At 38.4% G+C, this 17716-nt stretch overlaps 1 protein-coding gene across 5 annotated transcripts in view; it reads right to left on the reverse strand.

The window, feature by feature from the left end:
• ARHGAP44 (Rho GTPase activating protein 44) overlaps window positions 1-17716 on the reverse strand; it is a 169000-nt gene that overhangs the window by 43993 nt on the left and 107291 nt on the right. For all 5 annotated transcript variants that reach the window (XM_033089244.1, XM_033089241.1, XM_033089243.1 and 2 more), the window contains exon 7: window positions 8843-8960. In XM_033089244.1, coding sequence (XP_032945135.1) covers window positions 8843-8960 — 118 coding nt within the window. The remainder of the gene's footprint in view (window positions 1-8842; window positions 8961-17716) is intronic.

The raw sequence follows: 17716 nt of genomic DNA on the forward strand, positions 1-17716 counted from the left end.
CAGAAAAAGAACTATTTTGAAATACAGTTCAGTATTCTATTCCGCATAACAAGGCCTATTCTCAGGGGAAATTATTATTTTTTTTGAACCTAACTTATCGGGGTTTTATCAGAGCCTTATTGATCTGGGGGAATGGAAATTCTGAATTCTAGCAGGGTCTAGCCTTCCACTCATTGAAGAAGGGAAATTCGCAGTTCTAGCCCCCTCTAGCCATCCTGTCCTACTAAAACAAAAACAAACAAACAAATAAACCTGAGAAAGTGAAAAACAACAACAATTGAGAAGCACCAGTGAAGTTCACAGTCCAGGGGCACAGGCTTCCCTAAAAGACTGAAACCTACTCATAGGACTATAGAGAATTTCTCCTCTCCCCACACCTCACCACATTACTAAAGGACTATTTATTTATCACAGTTCCTTTTACCCAGTACATCACATCCACCTTTGTGTTAGAATTGCAAGGCATACTAAAAGGGAAAAACACAGACTGAAGAAATGAAACAAGCAAGCATCAGAACCAGAGTCAGATATGGCAAGAATGTTGGAATTATCAGGGTACGAATGTGTGTGTGTGTGTGTGTGTGTGTGTGTGTGTGTGTGTGTGTGTGTGTATATACATTAATATGCTAAGAACTTTAATGGAAAAAGTAGACAACATGCAAGAACAGATGAATAAGTAGAGAGACAGAAATTCTAAGAATCAAAAAGAAATGCTGGAGATCAAAAGTGCTGTAACATAAATGAAGAATGCCTCTGATGCGCTCATCTGTAAATTGGACATGACTGAGGAAAGAATCTCTGTGCTAGAGGAAGTGACAACAAAAATTCCCAAACTGAAAAGCAAAGAGAAAAAAGACTGAAGACTGGACAAAAGGGAACAGAATATTCAAGAACTGTGGGACAACTTCAAAACATGTAACATATATATGATAGGAATATCAGAAGGAGAAGAAAGCAAGGAACAAAAAGCAACATTTGAAGAAATAATGACTGAGAATGTCCCCAAAATGATGTCAGAAACCAAACTGCAGGTCCAGGAAGCTCAGAGAACACCAAGCAGGATTAAAAATAAATAAATAAATAAAGGTACACCTAGGCATACGATCTTCATACTTCAGAAAATCAAAGATAAAAATGCTTGAAAAAAGGCACAGGGAAAAAAATTTTAAACAGAGAAGCAAATTACATGTGACATCTCAGAAGCCATGCAAGCAAGAAGAGAGAGCAATGGAATATTGAAAGTGTTAAGAAAAAACCCCACCAACCTAGAATTCTGTATTCTGTAAAATCATTTTTCAAAAATGAAGGAGAAACAAATACTTTCTCAGATAAACAAAAATTGAGAAATTTGTTGCCAGTAGGCTTACCTTCAAAGAAATGTTAAAAGAAGTTCTTCAGAGAGAAAGAAAATGATACAGGTCAGAAATGAAGATGTACATTAAGACAGGAAGAGCAGCAGAGAAATAATAAATGAAGGTAAAATAAACTTTTATTTTTCTTATTCTTAATTTATCTAACATATGTTTGTTCAAAATAATAGCAATAATATATGTATGTATGTGAACACACATATATCTATGCTACCTATGCTTATGTATAAGTGAAATGAATGGAATTAGTAATATTTTTGTTAATAAAAGGTACTTGTATTACAAGTGAAGCAGTATAGTGTTATTCAAAAGTGGACTTGGATTAGTTGTAAATGTGTACTGCACACTTAAGGACAACCACTAAAAACAAGTAAAAAAAAAAGAAATATAACTGATATGCTAAGAAAGGAGGAAAAATAGAATCATACAAAATGCTCAATTAAAACCTCAAAAAGCAGAAAAAGTATATAAGACAAAAACAGTAGCAAAGAACAATGGCAACAATTATAAAACAATAACAAATATGATAGATATTAATCCAAAAATATCAATGATCGCTTAAACATCAGTGGTCTATATACACCAATGAAAATACAGAAATTGTCGGAGTGGATCCCCCCAAAAAAGACCCAAGTATATACTGTTGACAAGAAACTCAGTTTAAAGATAATATAGATTAAAAGTAAAGGGATAGAGAAAAATATACCATGCTAACACTAGTCAAAAGAAGCGAGATTAGTTATATTAATTTCACACAAAGCAGAATTCAGAACAAGGAAAGTTATTCAGGGATAAAGAGGGATAACACATAATGATAAAAGGGTCATTCTACAAGAAGATGAAACAATCTTTAAGGTGTACGTACCTAACAACAGAGCATCAAACTATGTGAGGCAAAAGTGAAACAGTTGCAAGAAGAAATACATGAGTCCATTATTATAGTTAAGGACTTTAACACCCTTCTATTAGAAATGGACAGATCCAGCAGGCATACAATCAGTATGGACCTAGTTGAACTTAATTGCATAGTCAATCAACTGGATATAATTGATATCTATAGATTAGTCCATCCAACAACAGCAGAATATTCAATTCTTTTCAAGTTCACATGGAACATCCACCAAGACAGACCACATTCTGGGCTATAAAACACACCTTGACAAATTTAAAACAATCAAAATCATGTAATACCTGTTCTCTCACCACAATGGAATTAAACTAGAAAAGCAACAAAGGAACAAGACAAACAAATAAACAAAAACTCATAGACACAGATAGTAGTTTAGTGGTAACCAGAGGGTAAAGGGGGAGGGAGGTGGTAGGTGAAAGTAAATGGGATCAAATACATGGTGATAGAGGGAGAACTGACTCTGGGTGGTGAACACACAATGGGATATACAGGTCATGTATTACAGAATTGTACACTTGAAACCTATGTAACTTTAGTAACCACTGTTACCCCAATAAACTTTAATAAAAAAAACAAACAAACAAAACAGAAAGATAGTTGGGAAATTCTAAAATGCTTGGGGAATTAAACAACCCACTTCTAAATAACCCAATTAAAAAATGGGCAAAAGATCTGAACAAACATATCATCAAAGAATATATACAGATCCAAATAAGTATGTGAAAAAATGTTCAATGTCATGCCACTAGGGAATTGCAAATTAAAACAATGAGTTAGCACTAAACACCTATCAAAATAGCTAAAATTCAAAACACTGACAACACCAAATGCAGACAAGTACATGGAGCTAAAGAACTTGCCTTTGTTGCTGGTGGACTACAAAATGGTAGACCTACTTTGGGAGACAGTTTAGCAGTTTCTTACAAAAATAAAGATAGTCTTACCATAAAATCCAGAAAATATGCTTCTTGGCATTTATCCAAATGAACTGAAAATGTACAAATACCTGCACAGGGATGGTTATGATAGCTTTATTTATTCCTAACTGCCAAAACGTGGAGCAACCAAGATGTCCTTCGGTAGGTGAAGGGATAAACAAGCTGTATGTAGTACATGCAGACAATGGAAGAAATGAGTTATCAAGCCATGAAAATACATGGAGGAACATTAAATGCATATTACTAAGTGAAAGAAGCCACTATAAAAAGGTTACACACCATACGATCCCAACTATAGGACATTCTGTAAAACGCAAAACAATGGAGACAGTAAAAAGATCGGTGATTGCCATGGGTTAGGGAGATGGAAGGGATGATTAGGCACAGAGGATTTTTAATGCAGTGAAACTATTCTGTATGACATTACAATGGTGAATGCACGTGATTACACATGGTCCTAAACCCCTAGAACTATACCAAACTACAGACTCCGGGTCATTATGATGTGTCAATGTAGGTTCATTGATTGTAACAAATGTATCACTGTGGGGTGTTGATTGGGGGGGGGGGGGTATGAGTTGGGGGAAGAAGCATATGGAAAGGCTAAGATTTTTCCCTACATCATTGGTTCAGTTTTCTTCAGTGTCAATTCTGTCTTCGACTGAAAGCAATCCCTTACCTGCATTTTTTTTTTCTTAATTTTAAAAAAAGTAATTCCAAATCTTCTTCAGTTCCCTCCATTTTACCTGGCAACTTTATCTCACTTTTACCTATGGCTACTTAAGGTCTGTGTTCCCTTGAAATATATTTTGGTGACCAATATATGTTGTCTGAAATTTATTGTTACCATCAGTCCTTTTCAAAAAGGTTCTAATTTTTGAGTACTTCATTATTATTTTTTTGAACATAGGAAAATCGTTGATTCAGGACTATTCTTTTTAACCTTAAGATGGCCAGGAGCCCTTTCTCGTACCATACTGCCCCCTCTGATAGAATCTTCTCAGCACCTCCCTTTTGTCTAAGTTCAGTGACTCAGCAGTCGGTGAGGTGAGGTACGGAGAGCTGCTGCCATTGAGAACGCCTGCAGTTAACTTCTCCACGATTATTGTTTCTCTGAGTTTGGTGAAGCTATCAGGCCAGGGAGCATCTTTGTGTTGATAATATGCTCTGTCCTCCATTTTGGGCAAATGATATGGCTGTGCCCAGCCTCAGTAGTACCACTGGCCGGCACTTCAGAGTTGATTTCAGCAGTGTCAGGAATATTACACTAGTGGAAGCTCTGCCACTAGCTGGCTTGTAATTGGACCGCACTTGTCCTTAGATCTCATAGGGGTACATTCTATGGGCAGAAGGGATCCAAGTAATTTAAGCGTTCCTCAACTGTACCACAGCCTTCCAAATTAGAAGGTAGTGATGGGTTCTGCCAGGATCTTCTTTACTGACTTATGATAACACTAAACTAATTTTCTAATGAGAGGAGCAATGGGTCAAGGCTCAGTGCTGTCTTTTGGTCTGACAATAAGTGTTTATTTAAGTTTGATTGTGAGGAGGACAAACTGGGCTAGACATCTGTCTTTCAGCTGCCATCTTTCCTGGATTCAACCTGATTTCAAAGAGCAAAGTTTATACATTGGCAAAGAATAAGATGGAAATAAGAGACACAAGTTTAAAAAGAGACGTTAGTGGAGCAGACAGTGAAACAACGTGGGTGGAGAAAGGATAAGAATACAAGTGACAGGATGTTGGGTGATACATCTCAAGGGGAGAGAGAAGCAGGAAAGGTGAAGGTGGAAGAATTACCTTCCAGTGAAAAACCTAGCACTGCAGCCTAAACTATACTTTGAATGAGAAATAAAGCAAAATGAAACCGATAGTCATCAAGTGGACTCGTTTTTTAGTCCTTGTCTTCTCCATTGTTATTTCATTGTTCATAGGTTCTTCCTCACTGTCTCTCTTCTTACCAAAAAACCACCAACTACTTATACCCCCTTTGATGTACTGGTTCAGGGGTCTTCACAGGGGCCTCAGGGAGAAAAGAGAAAGCAGGTATGAATTGTGAAGAATGGGGCCTGTCTCTTTTTGAAACATGGAAGCAAGACAGAGATTGGATGGGAACGCAGGCAAGGAATATGGCATCTGCCCATCTGCCTGAGGTCTCAGCAGGTTCCATCTGATGGAACCTGGCTTGGGCTTCCTGGTGGGCTAACTCTCTCTCTGGGTTCCACATCTAGGGAGCTCTGCTTGGTCCTCTCTGCACCTAACAAGGAGGCATCAGACTGCCACTTCACTCACCCTTGGCCCACATGCTTTCATTTTTTTCTGGATTATCATAATGTAAGAGATCCTAAAGATTTATCTTGCCTGCTGAGGAAATACAAAACCACAAAGATATAAGGGTAAATGACCCATTTAGGGATACCCAGAGAGGGGAAGGAGGAAGATCACAGTGGATATTTAGAACAGCTGGCAACCACTGAAGTAGAAATAAAAGAAGAGTCAGAAGAGAACTTTTACCAAAGCATCAGTGAGTGCTCTCAAGGGGATCAGCTCAGCGCACAAATAAAGCTACCTAGAGCATAATATGTACTTTTATTAGGTTGGTGCAAAAGTAATTGTGGATTTTGCAATTGTTAACTTTTCAAACAGCAATTACTTTTGCACCAACATAATATTAACTCAATATGATCATTGTAATAAAACAGAGGTCATAGACTAGCCAAGATAATGATGAAAGAGAGTGGGGGTTATCTTACTGAATATTATAACTGCTACAAAGTCCCTAGAATAGAAATTGTACAGTATTATCCCAGAAATAGCCTAATAAACAGATTAATGGAATATAGATTGCAGAAATGAATTTGAGGAATTAGATGACAGGATTTCACTCTAGGGAGAGGTGGCTCATTTAATAAATGGTGCTGGCATAAATGGCTATCCATCCGGAACAAAACGAAACAAATCTACTTCATATGGTGGTGTATAAAAGTAAGTTTCAGGTATATTAAAATGCACAAAATAGGCATATAAAATGTGTTAAAAACATTAAAAAGAAATGAAAGAACAAGTTTTGAACCCTGCAGTGGATGATGCTTGGTGGATCCCCTGGGATCTTTTCCCATGCAAAGCAAATACATGCATATGGTTAAGTTTTAAATGGTAGATAGCAATAGACGCAAAGTAAAAAGATAAATGGAAGGCTAGAAAAACTATCTGTAGCACAACAGAGAGAGGAAAGTTTAATATCCCTCATATACAGATAACATATAAATTGATATTAAAAGAAGTAGAAATAGCAGTCCATTTGCCAATATACATAGGCAATTTCCCAAACTGGAAATGCCTATATATATATGAAGAATGTCCAATAAATACATGAGGATATACTCATCACTACTAATATTCAGAGAAATTAAAATTACAGTAACATAGGTAGTTTTTTTCCCTCACCAGACTGCTAAAAACTGAAAAGCAGAAACATACCTTACAGTGAAAGGTGAGGGGAATGTGCAATTCTGTATATGGCCAGTGGGAATGTGAATTACAACTTCTTTTTTTAGAGAAGTAAACTGTCAAGGCCTATTAAAATTTAAAACGTATACATAGTCTTTGACCTAAAAATATCACTTTTGAGACTCTATCCTAAATGGAGAAACATTACCAGTGTATAAGAATATACATAGAAGGATGCTGATTGCATCATTTTTGATGCCAAAATCAAAACAAAACAAAAAACAAAACACACTAGTTTGAATATCCATCACTAGGAAAATAGTTAAATAAGTCATGGTATACAGACATATATCCCTGCTATTGAATATTATGCACCTTACTGAAAAGATTAAGTTAGATCTACAGCTACTAACCTGGAGAGATGTCCAGGATGTATTGTTAATTGAGAAAAGTAAGTGGTAGATGAATACAAACAGCGTAACTGTTTTATAAACACAGAGACACACACACACATACAAAAAAAAGTAACGGAGAATGCTATCCATGAGTGTGTGTTCGTACGATTATGAAGAAGTGGGTGGAAGGCTATCTAACAGGTTCGAACACTGGCTTTCTTATCCTGATAACTTCTGTGGCCACTTGGAATGTGACAGAGTGAATAGTTCACAACAGATACTTTAGTGAATACTGGCGAGGATGTCAAACTGGGCACCTTCTTTGCAAACAGAGCGGTTGGCTGCTGGGCAAGAAGGGGGAGAATTGTTGGTGTTTCCTTGATATAGTTTCATATTTTTTCACTGGTTATGGTGAACATGTATTACTTTTGTAATCTTTGAAGAGGAATGTAACACTCCTTTAGGTAAATCCAGCAAATGTAAGAGGCTACACAAGAACGAATGAAGCTGTTAAACTTTTATTCTGATGTACTTGGATATTCACATTCAGATCCCCTCTTAACACCACCCTCCTGATCTACTGAAGAAGTAATTTTGTAAGAAACAAAATTCTTAACTGAAGAACAAAAATCCATGGTACATGGGAAGAGAATACACAGCGTAAAAGTGAAAGCAGTAGGAGAGAAGAGTTGTGCTTCACGAATAGCAGTGGCTAGGTATCTGCGTTTACACAGGGGCTCAAATGAGCAGTCGGCTTTACTCAGGATGGATCCCAGACCTGAAGCATTGCTTTTACGTGACTTGGTTCCACAGTGCTGTAGGCTGGGAGATAATGAATTCTTTAAACCTTTTTTCAGTGTTTCTAATTCTAAGAGAAATTCTATCTGACTCTGAATGTCACCTGATTGCAAGGTCAAAGTCACATGCACAGGGCGATCATAAAAGGATAAACCAATGGACAAGCTAATGAAACTAGACAGAGCCACAAAGAACAGAGATGTCTGCATGCTAAGTGGCTACTCTCCTTTAGAACTATGTGATTAAGACAGTGGGTACCCAGCATAGTTCCAGAAACATGAGATTTTTTTTGTTCCTTGGATCTCAACCAATACTGACAGATTTGCATGTACGCAGACATACATATACACAGAGTGGCATGGATGGTGCATTGCTAATTAAGCCCTGTAAAACATTTGTAGGGAAAGAAGATGGGACACATTTGACCACCTGTAATGAAGGGTCTCTACCATTCCTGAGTGCACAGGCACATTCTTAGGAGGAGGCACTCCTCTCAGCTAGTGGGAAGTGTTCTTCTCTGTGACAATCTCCTTAGCATTTTGACGTCATAGATAAATGACTCCCAGGTGGCAAAGGATTGATAAAGTGACTCAGGAAATATTAAAAGACATACAAGATAATTTAGTATCAACAGTGACTCAAGGCTCATGTATTGTCTAAATTCTTAATGGTTCTGTGTGGCCTAGAAACTATTAGTTGGGACTCAGATGACTTATCGAAGCTTCATGCAGAGAAACCAAGGTCATTCCTTCTTTGCCTACATGCAGGAACACCAATGGCCACCCACGGCTGTCCCCCTGTCTATATCACTGGCAAAGCCACAACTCTGGGTTCTTTGGAGATGCCAGCAGGTAAGGTTGGGGCCAGTTAGTTCAAGCAGAGGCTCACTATTCAGGTTTTACTAGAACTCCAGTGAACAAAAAGGAACTCCCTGAGGGCTCCCCCATCTGTGCTGGTAGAGAGGAGCAAAGAGGGGGGTACCCTGCAAATCTCCACTCTGTTGGCAGCCTCCTCCATCTCTTCCCTGAGGGCATCAGCTTTGGCACCCGCAGGCTGTAAGCTGCTGGACAAACCTGAAGACTTGGAAGTCTGCTGCCACCTGATGGAAAATAGGAGAAAAAGAGGAGAGGTGTGAGATAGGTAGAGCCCTGGGGATGTTGCGGGAAGGCTGAGAAAATAGCTGGTTACAAATATTATCCAGAGAACGACACCCCTTCATGTGAAAGGAGACGTAATAAAAGGTACCAAATACTACTAGAGCGGGAGAATGGGGGCTCGAGTTTCCACTCGGCAGCTGGTGATGGAAGCTGAGGATCAGCTGCCCCTTCAGACGGGGCAAACATTCCCCAGGCTGCCACCATTTTCCCTACTGTCTTCTGAACACTAAGCCCAAATGACATCACCACTGCTTTCTATGTCATTCCTTTAAGTTTCCTGCCTATCCTGTGGGCATTTGAGTTTGGAAACATTTACCTACCTCACTGAAGCCAATCAGGTGTGCCAGGTGAGAGAACATGCAGATAAGATTGAAAACAAATCTGAAGACAAAATCTCCATTGGTAAGCACAAAACAACTTCCTATCAAGGCTTAGATACCTCACGTATGTTTTCTTAAACATTCATTTTTGTGCAGAGAATATTCGCCATCTGAGGAAGCTACTCGAGAAACTTTTGTAGGGAAGTACAAAATACCGGGGATGCCAAAACATGTATACTTTTAAAGAAACGTTAGCTATGTATTACTTTTTGAAGTTGAATTGAATTACGGTAGCAATGTGTAGTTTGATGTTCTCTCAAAATATGGCATTAATCAAAAGAATGCTAGTGTCATTCACTGTATTACAATTTTAATCGTTTTTCCTTTCTTAAAAGGTGTATACAATTTTTTTTGGCACCCTCTGTATTTCTGGTTGCTATGTCATTATCAGAGAATTACCAAAAACAGGTCCTGAAGGAAGGTTGCAATTACACTAGATAGTAGCAGCCACAGGAGGGAAAGACAGTGGGTTCCTCTTCCACTGAGTCTGTAAACTCAACGGATTCTAGGGGCCAATAGGCAAGAAAAATAAGTCAAATGGGCCATTAACTCCAAAACTAGCCCATGCAATCCTTTATTTCTTACTTGGGACAGAGACACGAAGTATAAAACTACCTCTCAGCTGTAAGAAAAACAATAGTGTAAGCAGGATGACAAAGGGAAACCGATGCCTGGCTGGAGTCTCAGGAAGTCAGGAGGGACAGCGAGCGGAAGGGGACGGGGCGCTGGGTGGGGTGGGTGGGGTGGGGTGTGGCGTGCACTGTCTAAAAGGCAGCTGCTCTTCCTGGGGCTGATGGGGCCCAGGCAGAAGGGTGGGTCGTGCATTGCTAGATGTTTCCATTGACAGGAGAAGCCAAAAATTGTCATGTGAACTCTCCTGATGTAATATGGCAATAGATTTAATAATTTATTTTAAACACCATGCTGGCCAACAGGGTACAGATCAAACCGGACAGCTCAGCAGGCTCCATCCAAAGTACAGTTAAATAGTGCAACAGCCCCCGCACTTTGAGTTAAGAATCTAAGCTCTAGGTGTTTGCTCTACACAATTTTTCTTTTCTCTTTTGTTACATGCAAGACAAACAGAAGAGTGCAAGACTCTATGATACAAGAAAGGGAAACTAAAGTTATTTTTGCTATTAGCAAAGAGTAGCAAATTAAAGATTCTTTGTTACTTCAAAACTACACTCATGGGAAAATTACTTAAAAAGGCTTTGGGACATCAAGCTGGCTTGAAACTCTAGAGATAGACACATGTCCTGGGAAAGATTCCATATGCAAGATAAGAACTCAGGGCAGATTAGAAAGGAAAATTTCTACTCAAAGATGTTTAAAATCTAAGCTAACAGTTTAGAATTAGTAAAAATTCCTGACCAATTCTTCCTTATAATTATTTGCTCTACAGAAATGATATATTTAATTGATACCTCCCAGGTTTAACCATTTTAAATAAAGTATTAAAGTATTGTGGGTTTTGTTTTTGCAAATAGAATATAAAATGCCGTGTCTGTAATTTAGATCTCAGATGATGAATATACCTCCACGACAGACTGTGGGATCAGGCTATACCTGCCACCTGACTCATGCTACCGGAAGAAAAAACACAAAACAAAACCAACCAATCTGTAACTATAAAAAATAAAGTGACCAACAACACTATGCTGATTTTATGGTTTTATAGATCTGGATTAGAGTTTTCAAAAACCCAAATCATACTTACTATATGTATATTAAAATAATGACATTTTCCCAAGTTATCTCTTTCTTTTCCTCCTTATTCCCTTCCATCCCCCACCCCCAATTCTGTACTTTAGTCAAAATCCTGGTAGTTTGAAGTCATACACTCTACCCTCCCTTTGTAGGAAATTTTATTTGCAATATATAAGTGATCTATTTTGATATTATAAAATAGTGATAAGCTGCCCCCAAATGGTCCCTTTGTGGAAATGGAAAAACACAATCATAAGGGAAGCTTGGAAAACATTGTATCGGTAGTGATCTGCTGTGAAAAGTGACATTAATCATGGATTTCAAGGTCTGGCGGTCTTCTCAGTCAGCTGTTCTACAAATAAACTTAAGAATTGTCCTGCTCTGTTAAGAGGAAAAAATGGATTCTGGACCAAGAGAGTAAACAAGGACTCTTGTTCAAGAAGAGTATGAACTTTAAAATTTGAAGAGCAGAAAAGTCCATTTCTTCCCACTAAAGTAGCTGATGTGACACCATTATTCTCTGGGAAGGAGGCTAGTTATCACTATATGATCCCGGGGAGAGAAAGACAGAATACAGAGGGTACCAAAAAAATACATATACATTTTAAGAAAGGAAAAAAACTATTAAAATTGTAATAATATATACTGATAACAAAAGATGAATACAAGTCACATTTGAGGTCTGCAATTATAAGAGGTGCTCAAAGTGGTTACCATCAGTGTCCAGACACTTCTGATTACAACGAACTACTGCTTGAGCAACGTTGACCAAAGTGTCCACTTGTATACATTGTTTTGGCACCCTCTGTATAAGCTTTAACGAAGGCTAGAAGAAAGAAAATGGCCAGAAATAAGGGTATGGCATTTCAAGGACCAGGAGAAGAGGGAAGAAGGCAAGTGTGAGGGAAGTGGAGGGAAATAGGAAATCCAGAAAAATTTTTGGAAGGCAAACAAACAGGGAAGTTTCTTTAGTGGGCTATTTATTGTCTTATCTATGCAGTCTTTTCTCCTCTGTCACCAGTAGCCTCCACTTTTTGAGGTCCTGTCCTGTTGCTGCTCTAATGTGTGGGCCAAAAGGAGCTGCCAGTTTTGCGTGGCTCTCAGTAAATGGTCCAGGTGAGGGTCCCTGGTGTAAGCCAAGCCTGTGCCGTCCTTCGTCACCTTGGCCAACTGACAGGCCAAGGAAGTGGCACATAAGCAATGTCCAGACACACGGAACCCCTCCTTTGTACATTTAGGAGTGAGACAAAAGAAAGAGGGCTCATACTGGGGAGAATGAGCCCAGGGGACCTCCAGTGACCATGGAGACAATGGAGCTAAGAGAAAGATGCCTATCCGTGGAGAGAAGCAGAGATGGGAGATGAGGAACTGCTCCTGATGCCGTCCCAGAGGTACTTAAAATGGACACAGCTCCAGAATTCCACTTCTAGTTATCCACCTCTTTAGTTCACTTGCTTCCAAAGAAGGTAGGTGTCTTAGTTTGAGTGGACTGCCAGAACAAAGCACCACAGACTGGGAGGCTTCAACAGACATTTATTTTCTTACAGTTCTAGAGGCTAAAAGTCCAAGATCAAGGTTCTCGCTCTGTTTTCAGGGCCTTTCCTCTGAATGCATGCAGAGAGGACACACACTCTCTCTTCCTTTTCTTATAAGGCCACCAACCCTAGTGGATTAATGCCATATCCTTATGACCTGATTTAACCTTAATTATTTCCTAAAGACCCTATCTCCAAATATAGGCACATGGGGGGTTAGGGTTCAATTGTGGGGTGGGGGGCCAATTCAGTCCATAGCAGTAGGACCCAGAAATAGCTGTTCAGCAGAAACATTGAGTGCCCTGGACCCAGAGGTTGACCTTGAGATACATGCCCCCCCACCCCCAAAGTGAGGCTGACTTTGGAAAGAAATGGGGCTCCTTCTTTAACTTTTGTCAAACCAAACCTATAGCAGAAAAGATGTTTGTGTATCATTCACATTCATTTCAATTCAATCCGATTCACAATTTTTAATTTAGCATAAAGCTTCCTTGAGTTTACCTCCACCCTTCTTATCTATTATCTTTTATTTATCTTCTAAGTTCAGTATTTTTTACTGGCATATCAATAATTTATTCCTTTTTATTCTAAATAGTATTCCATTGTATGACTACATCAGATTTTTTTTTTTTTTTAAATCTACTTGTTGAGAAACATTTGAGTGTTTTCTACTTTGGTCTATTCTGATTGAAGCTGATTATGAGTACTCCTGCACAAACTTTTATGTTTAATTCTCTTGGATAAAGAGCAATTCAATGACTGGATCAAATGACAGTCTTTAACATTTTTAGAAAGTGCCATACTCTTTTTCCAAGGAGCTATTACAACTTTACATTCCCAACAGCACTGTAGGAGAGTTTCATTTGGTTCACATCCTTGCTAACAGTTGATATGGTCAGTATGTTTAATTTTTGGCCATTCTGATGGGTGTGCAATGGTATTTCATTATTATTAAAATTAGCGTAATGACTAATGTTCAACACCAACTAATGGTGTTGAGCATTTTTCATGTGCTTATAGGCCTTTCATATCTTCTTTGGTGAAGTGTCACTTCAAATTTTTTGCCCGTTTAAGAATTATGTTTTTTGTATTTTTATATTGAGCTGTAAGCATTCTTTATATATTCTGGATATAAATCCTATGACAGATATGTGTATTGCAAATATTTTTTCCCATTCTGTGGCATAACTTTTCATTTTTCAAATAGTGTCTTTCAAAGAGCAACATTTAAAATTTTTGATTAGGTCCAACTTATTAACTTTTTTCTTTTATCATTCATGTTTTTGTATACTAAGAAATCTTTTCCTATCCCAAGGTTGCAGATTCTCTCCAGTATTTTCTTCTAGAAACTGTATAGTTTAAGATTTTATACCATTTGTGCATAATTGTATCTTCCTCCTTTGGTCTCTGAGCTTCTTCGGTCCATGGGTCTTTCCTGGAAGGGTCAGTAGTATCTCTCTCTTTTTTTTTTAATTAAAATTTTTTTCAATTACAGTTGACATTCAATATTGTATTAGTTTCAGGTATAAAGCATAGTAGACATTTAATAACTTACAAAGTGATTCCCCAGATAAGTTTTGCACCCACCTGACATATACAGTTATTACAATATTATTGACTATACTCCTTAAGCTGCACTTTACATCCCCATGACTATTTTGTAACTGCCAATTTGTAGTTCTTAATCCCTTCACCTTTTTCTCTTAGCTCCCCCAACTTCCCTCCCATCTGGCAATCATTGGTTTGTTCTCTGCATCTATGAGTTTGCTTGTCTTGATTGTGCATTCATTTTTGCTTTTTAGATTCCACATATAAGTGAAATCATATGGTATTTGTCTTTCTCTGTTCCATCCATTTCATTTAGCATAATCCATGTCCATACATGTTACCACATATGGTAAGACTTCATTCTTTTTAATAGCTGAGTAATGTTCCATTGTTTATATGTACCACATCTTTATCCATTTGCCTTTTGATTGGAGCATTTAATTCATTTAAATTTAAAGTAATTATTGAAAGGAATGTAGTCATTGCCATTTTATTAATTGTTTTCTGATTGTTTTTGTAGTTCTCTGTTCCTTTCTCAGTCTCTTGCTCTCTTCTCATGTATGTTGTTGACTTTCTGTAGTGTTGTGTTTGGATTCCATTCTCTTTATTTCTTGTATACCTCTTGTATATTTTTGGTTTGTGGTTCCCATGTGCTTCATAATACCAAGCTATGTTTACAGCAGTCTATTTTAAGTTGATGGTCACTTAAGTTCAAAGACATTCTATAATCACTAACATTTTTACTCACCCTTCCATGTTTATGTTTTTGTCATCACTTTTTACTTTGTATGTGTGTATTTGTGTGTATCCCTTAATTTATTGTTGTAATGACACATGATCTTCCTACTTTTGCCTTTTAACCTTTGTACTAGCTTTAGTGTTGGTTGATCTACTATTTTTATTATACGTTTGCTTTTGTCAGTGAGGATTTTTTTTTTCTTTGTGATATTTTCTTATTCATATTTTTGTTTCCTTTTTCTTCTTAAAGAAATCCCTTTAACGTTTCTTATAATACTGGTTTGGGGGTGATGAACTCCTTCAGTTTTTTCTTGTCTGGGATTCTAAGCTTCAGTATTATCTGAGGATACTAAAGCTTATATAATTGGCTTTTGAAGCAGAGAAGCCAGATTTACCTGAACAGTGACGAATGTACACATTGGAGTTAGACCTAATTAAACAGTGGATAAATTTGCTGGATTTGGCAGTAGCTACCAGAGTTGTGGTAGAATTCAAAGATCCAGCCACAGAACTATTGATCAAGATGTACCGATAATAGAGAAAAAGATCCTGCCTTTCTTAAAAGGCAGCGTGTATCTCGACCTGGAATACACTGTTTAGTTTGGATAGTGTAAATCATGAAGGATAGAACAGGACTAAAGATAGCTTTGGCAATCAAAGGAGGATGCCACGAGGAATACAATCTAATGTGTGCAAACCAGCTAAATGGGGACGTAGGAGGGGTGGGGGTGGGGGGCAGTGAGAACCCAACCATTCCAGGAGAGTAGCTGGATATCCCCGCTTCTCAAGAGCACTGCACTTGGCCTTACTCTCACAGTTGTATCTCAGGATGCAGTGCTCATGTTGCCTAACAGTGCAGGGTTAGAGGAAAAGGCAGGAAGTTGAGTGGGTTCGCTTTTTCTTGTAGCTTCCAGCAAGGTCCTCCAAGATACTTTAACTCAGGCTAGAAATGGCTGGTCTGAGATTAAAATGGGAAGAAACAGGACACCTTTGCTAAGAGAGCCCTTTCATTCTGAAGCCTATAACCTAAACTGATGGAAAATCCATAACTGAGGCCTGGGGTTGGATCTTCCACCATGGTTACTAAAGCAGAGACCTGAAGGGAAGGTGCCTAAGTTTCTGAGGGGCTATACTGCCAACAATCTCCCCTCAAAGCAATCCTCAACCCTCAAACTCACAACTACACAGAGTGAGCTGTGCAAAACCACCAGTATGATAAAGGAGATGGAGCAGGTTTATATGAGGATCACCTAAAACAATTTTCTTGCTCTGAAACTAAAAGATTGTAGGTCTGAATTAATGTTTACAAGCATAGAAATTTGGACAGGGGAGGTACAGATTTCCTTGCCAAATCTTAATACATAAGAGAGATGAGCTGAAAATATAAAAAAGTTGTCAAATCATGGGTGAGAGTCGCTAATGACACTTCTCTAAGGTTCCAGAATACACACACATCACTTGGTGTCACCATTGCAAATGTAATACAGGACTAGATTGACCGTGGCTGTTACCCAGGAGTACCTCTCCTTCTCATAAGAGGACCCAGAAAAAGTATGTAAGTGATGATGGCAATAAGCTTTGGTGCTAGAATCGAACCTTCTGACCAGAAACTCTGAGCTGAAAATTTGGGTTTTCTTTACAGAAGCAAAGATCTCAGGGCTAAACACCCAGGTCCTCACAGTAGGAAATCACTTTGCAAACCCAGAAGTGGTGTCCACTCTCACCCCAACAGTGGAACAGTCAGCATTTCTTCAGTTATCCTACCTGCCTCCCTAAATATGGGACTTAAACCCGTATGAGAGGCAATTTTACGTGACACATAGACTGGTGGTAAGTAACACCAAACCAATACTGCCCATGCAACCTGCTCTCTATCCTTCCAAGTGCGCTAAGGAGAGACCCTTGGATCTGGGTGAGAAGAGCTACACAGCAACTTTCCAACTCTGCCTCCTCTTCCTTTTTAACAAAAGGAGACAAGGATCCCAGCCTTCCATAGGCAACAGGATCTAAAATTTAATAATATTGGCTTTGCTTGCATCCTGTTCACTTTTTTGTTTACTTGGTAGCAAAGGGCATCGCTCTTCAATTTATGAAAGGGCTATAACATTTTTTAAATAGGTTCATTTTGAAAAAAAGTGAGTCAATTTTTAAAAGATGTGTAAGCACAGATGGCAAAAATCATTCAGGTGGCCTGACGTTTGGGAAACACTAAATTAACTAAAGAAACCTTTGTTTTTCTGCTGACTGAAGTTTTATTTCTGGTCTTGGGGGACTGCCCACTACTTTTTATTGGTCCAGATGCAGAATTAAAATGCTCCAACTAGTTACAGCAGCCGCTTCTTTTTATAAAGCACTTGGGAAGTACTTTGAAAAACATGGTCTCATCTGACACTCAAAACAACCTCCCCAGGTCAGCCCACAAATGTTCTTACTACCTGTGTAGAGGTGAACAAGCTATTCTGGGAGTTTAAGTGACCTGCCCAAAGTCACAGGTCTAGAAAATAGGTGACCTGAATCTTGGTATTTCATCTCTGACTCCTGCTTCAGGATGCTATCCTACATCTCTTGGCCCCAGTATATTCTGTTTTTGTTTCTTTTTTTTCGAGAAAATTAAAACAAGATGTGGAGATTATTAAAATTGACCTACAACGAACCTAAAGGAGAACCAAAGATTCACTTCCATATTAATATTCAAGACTCTGCGTTCTTTCAGTTTGCAGACTTATATAGAGATACGCATATCGCTGTAAAAAATACAAAGGCACATATGCACAACCATGACATATG

Source organism: Rhinolophus ferrumequinum, chromosome 21 (genome assembly GCF_004115265.2).
Source record: "Rhinolophus ferrumequinum isolate MPI-CBG mRhiFer1 chromosome 21, mRhiFer1_v1.p, whole genome shotgun sequence".
Classification (NCBI taxonomy): Eukaryota; Metazoa; Chordata; class Mammalia; order Chiroptera; family Rhinolophidae; genus Rhinolophus; species Rhinolophus ferrumequinum.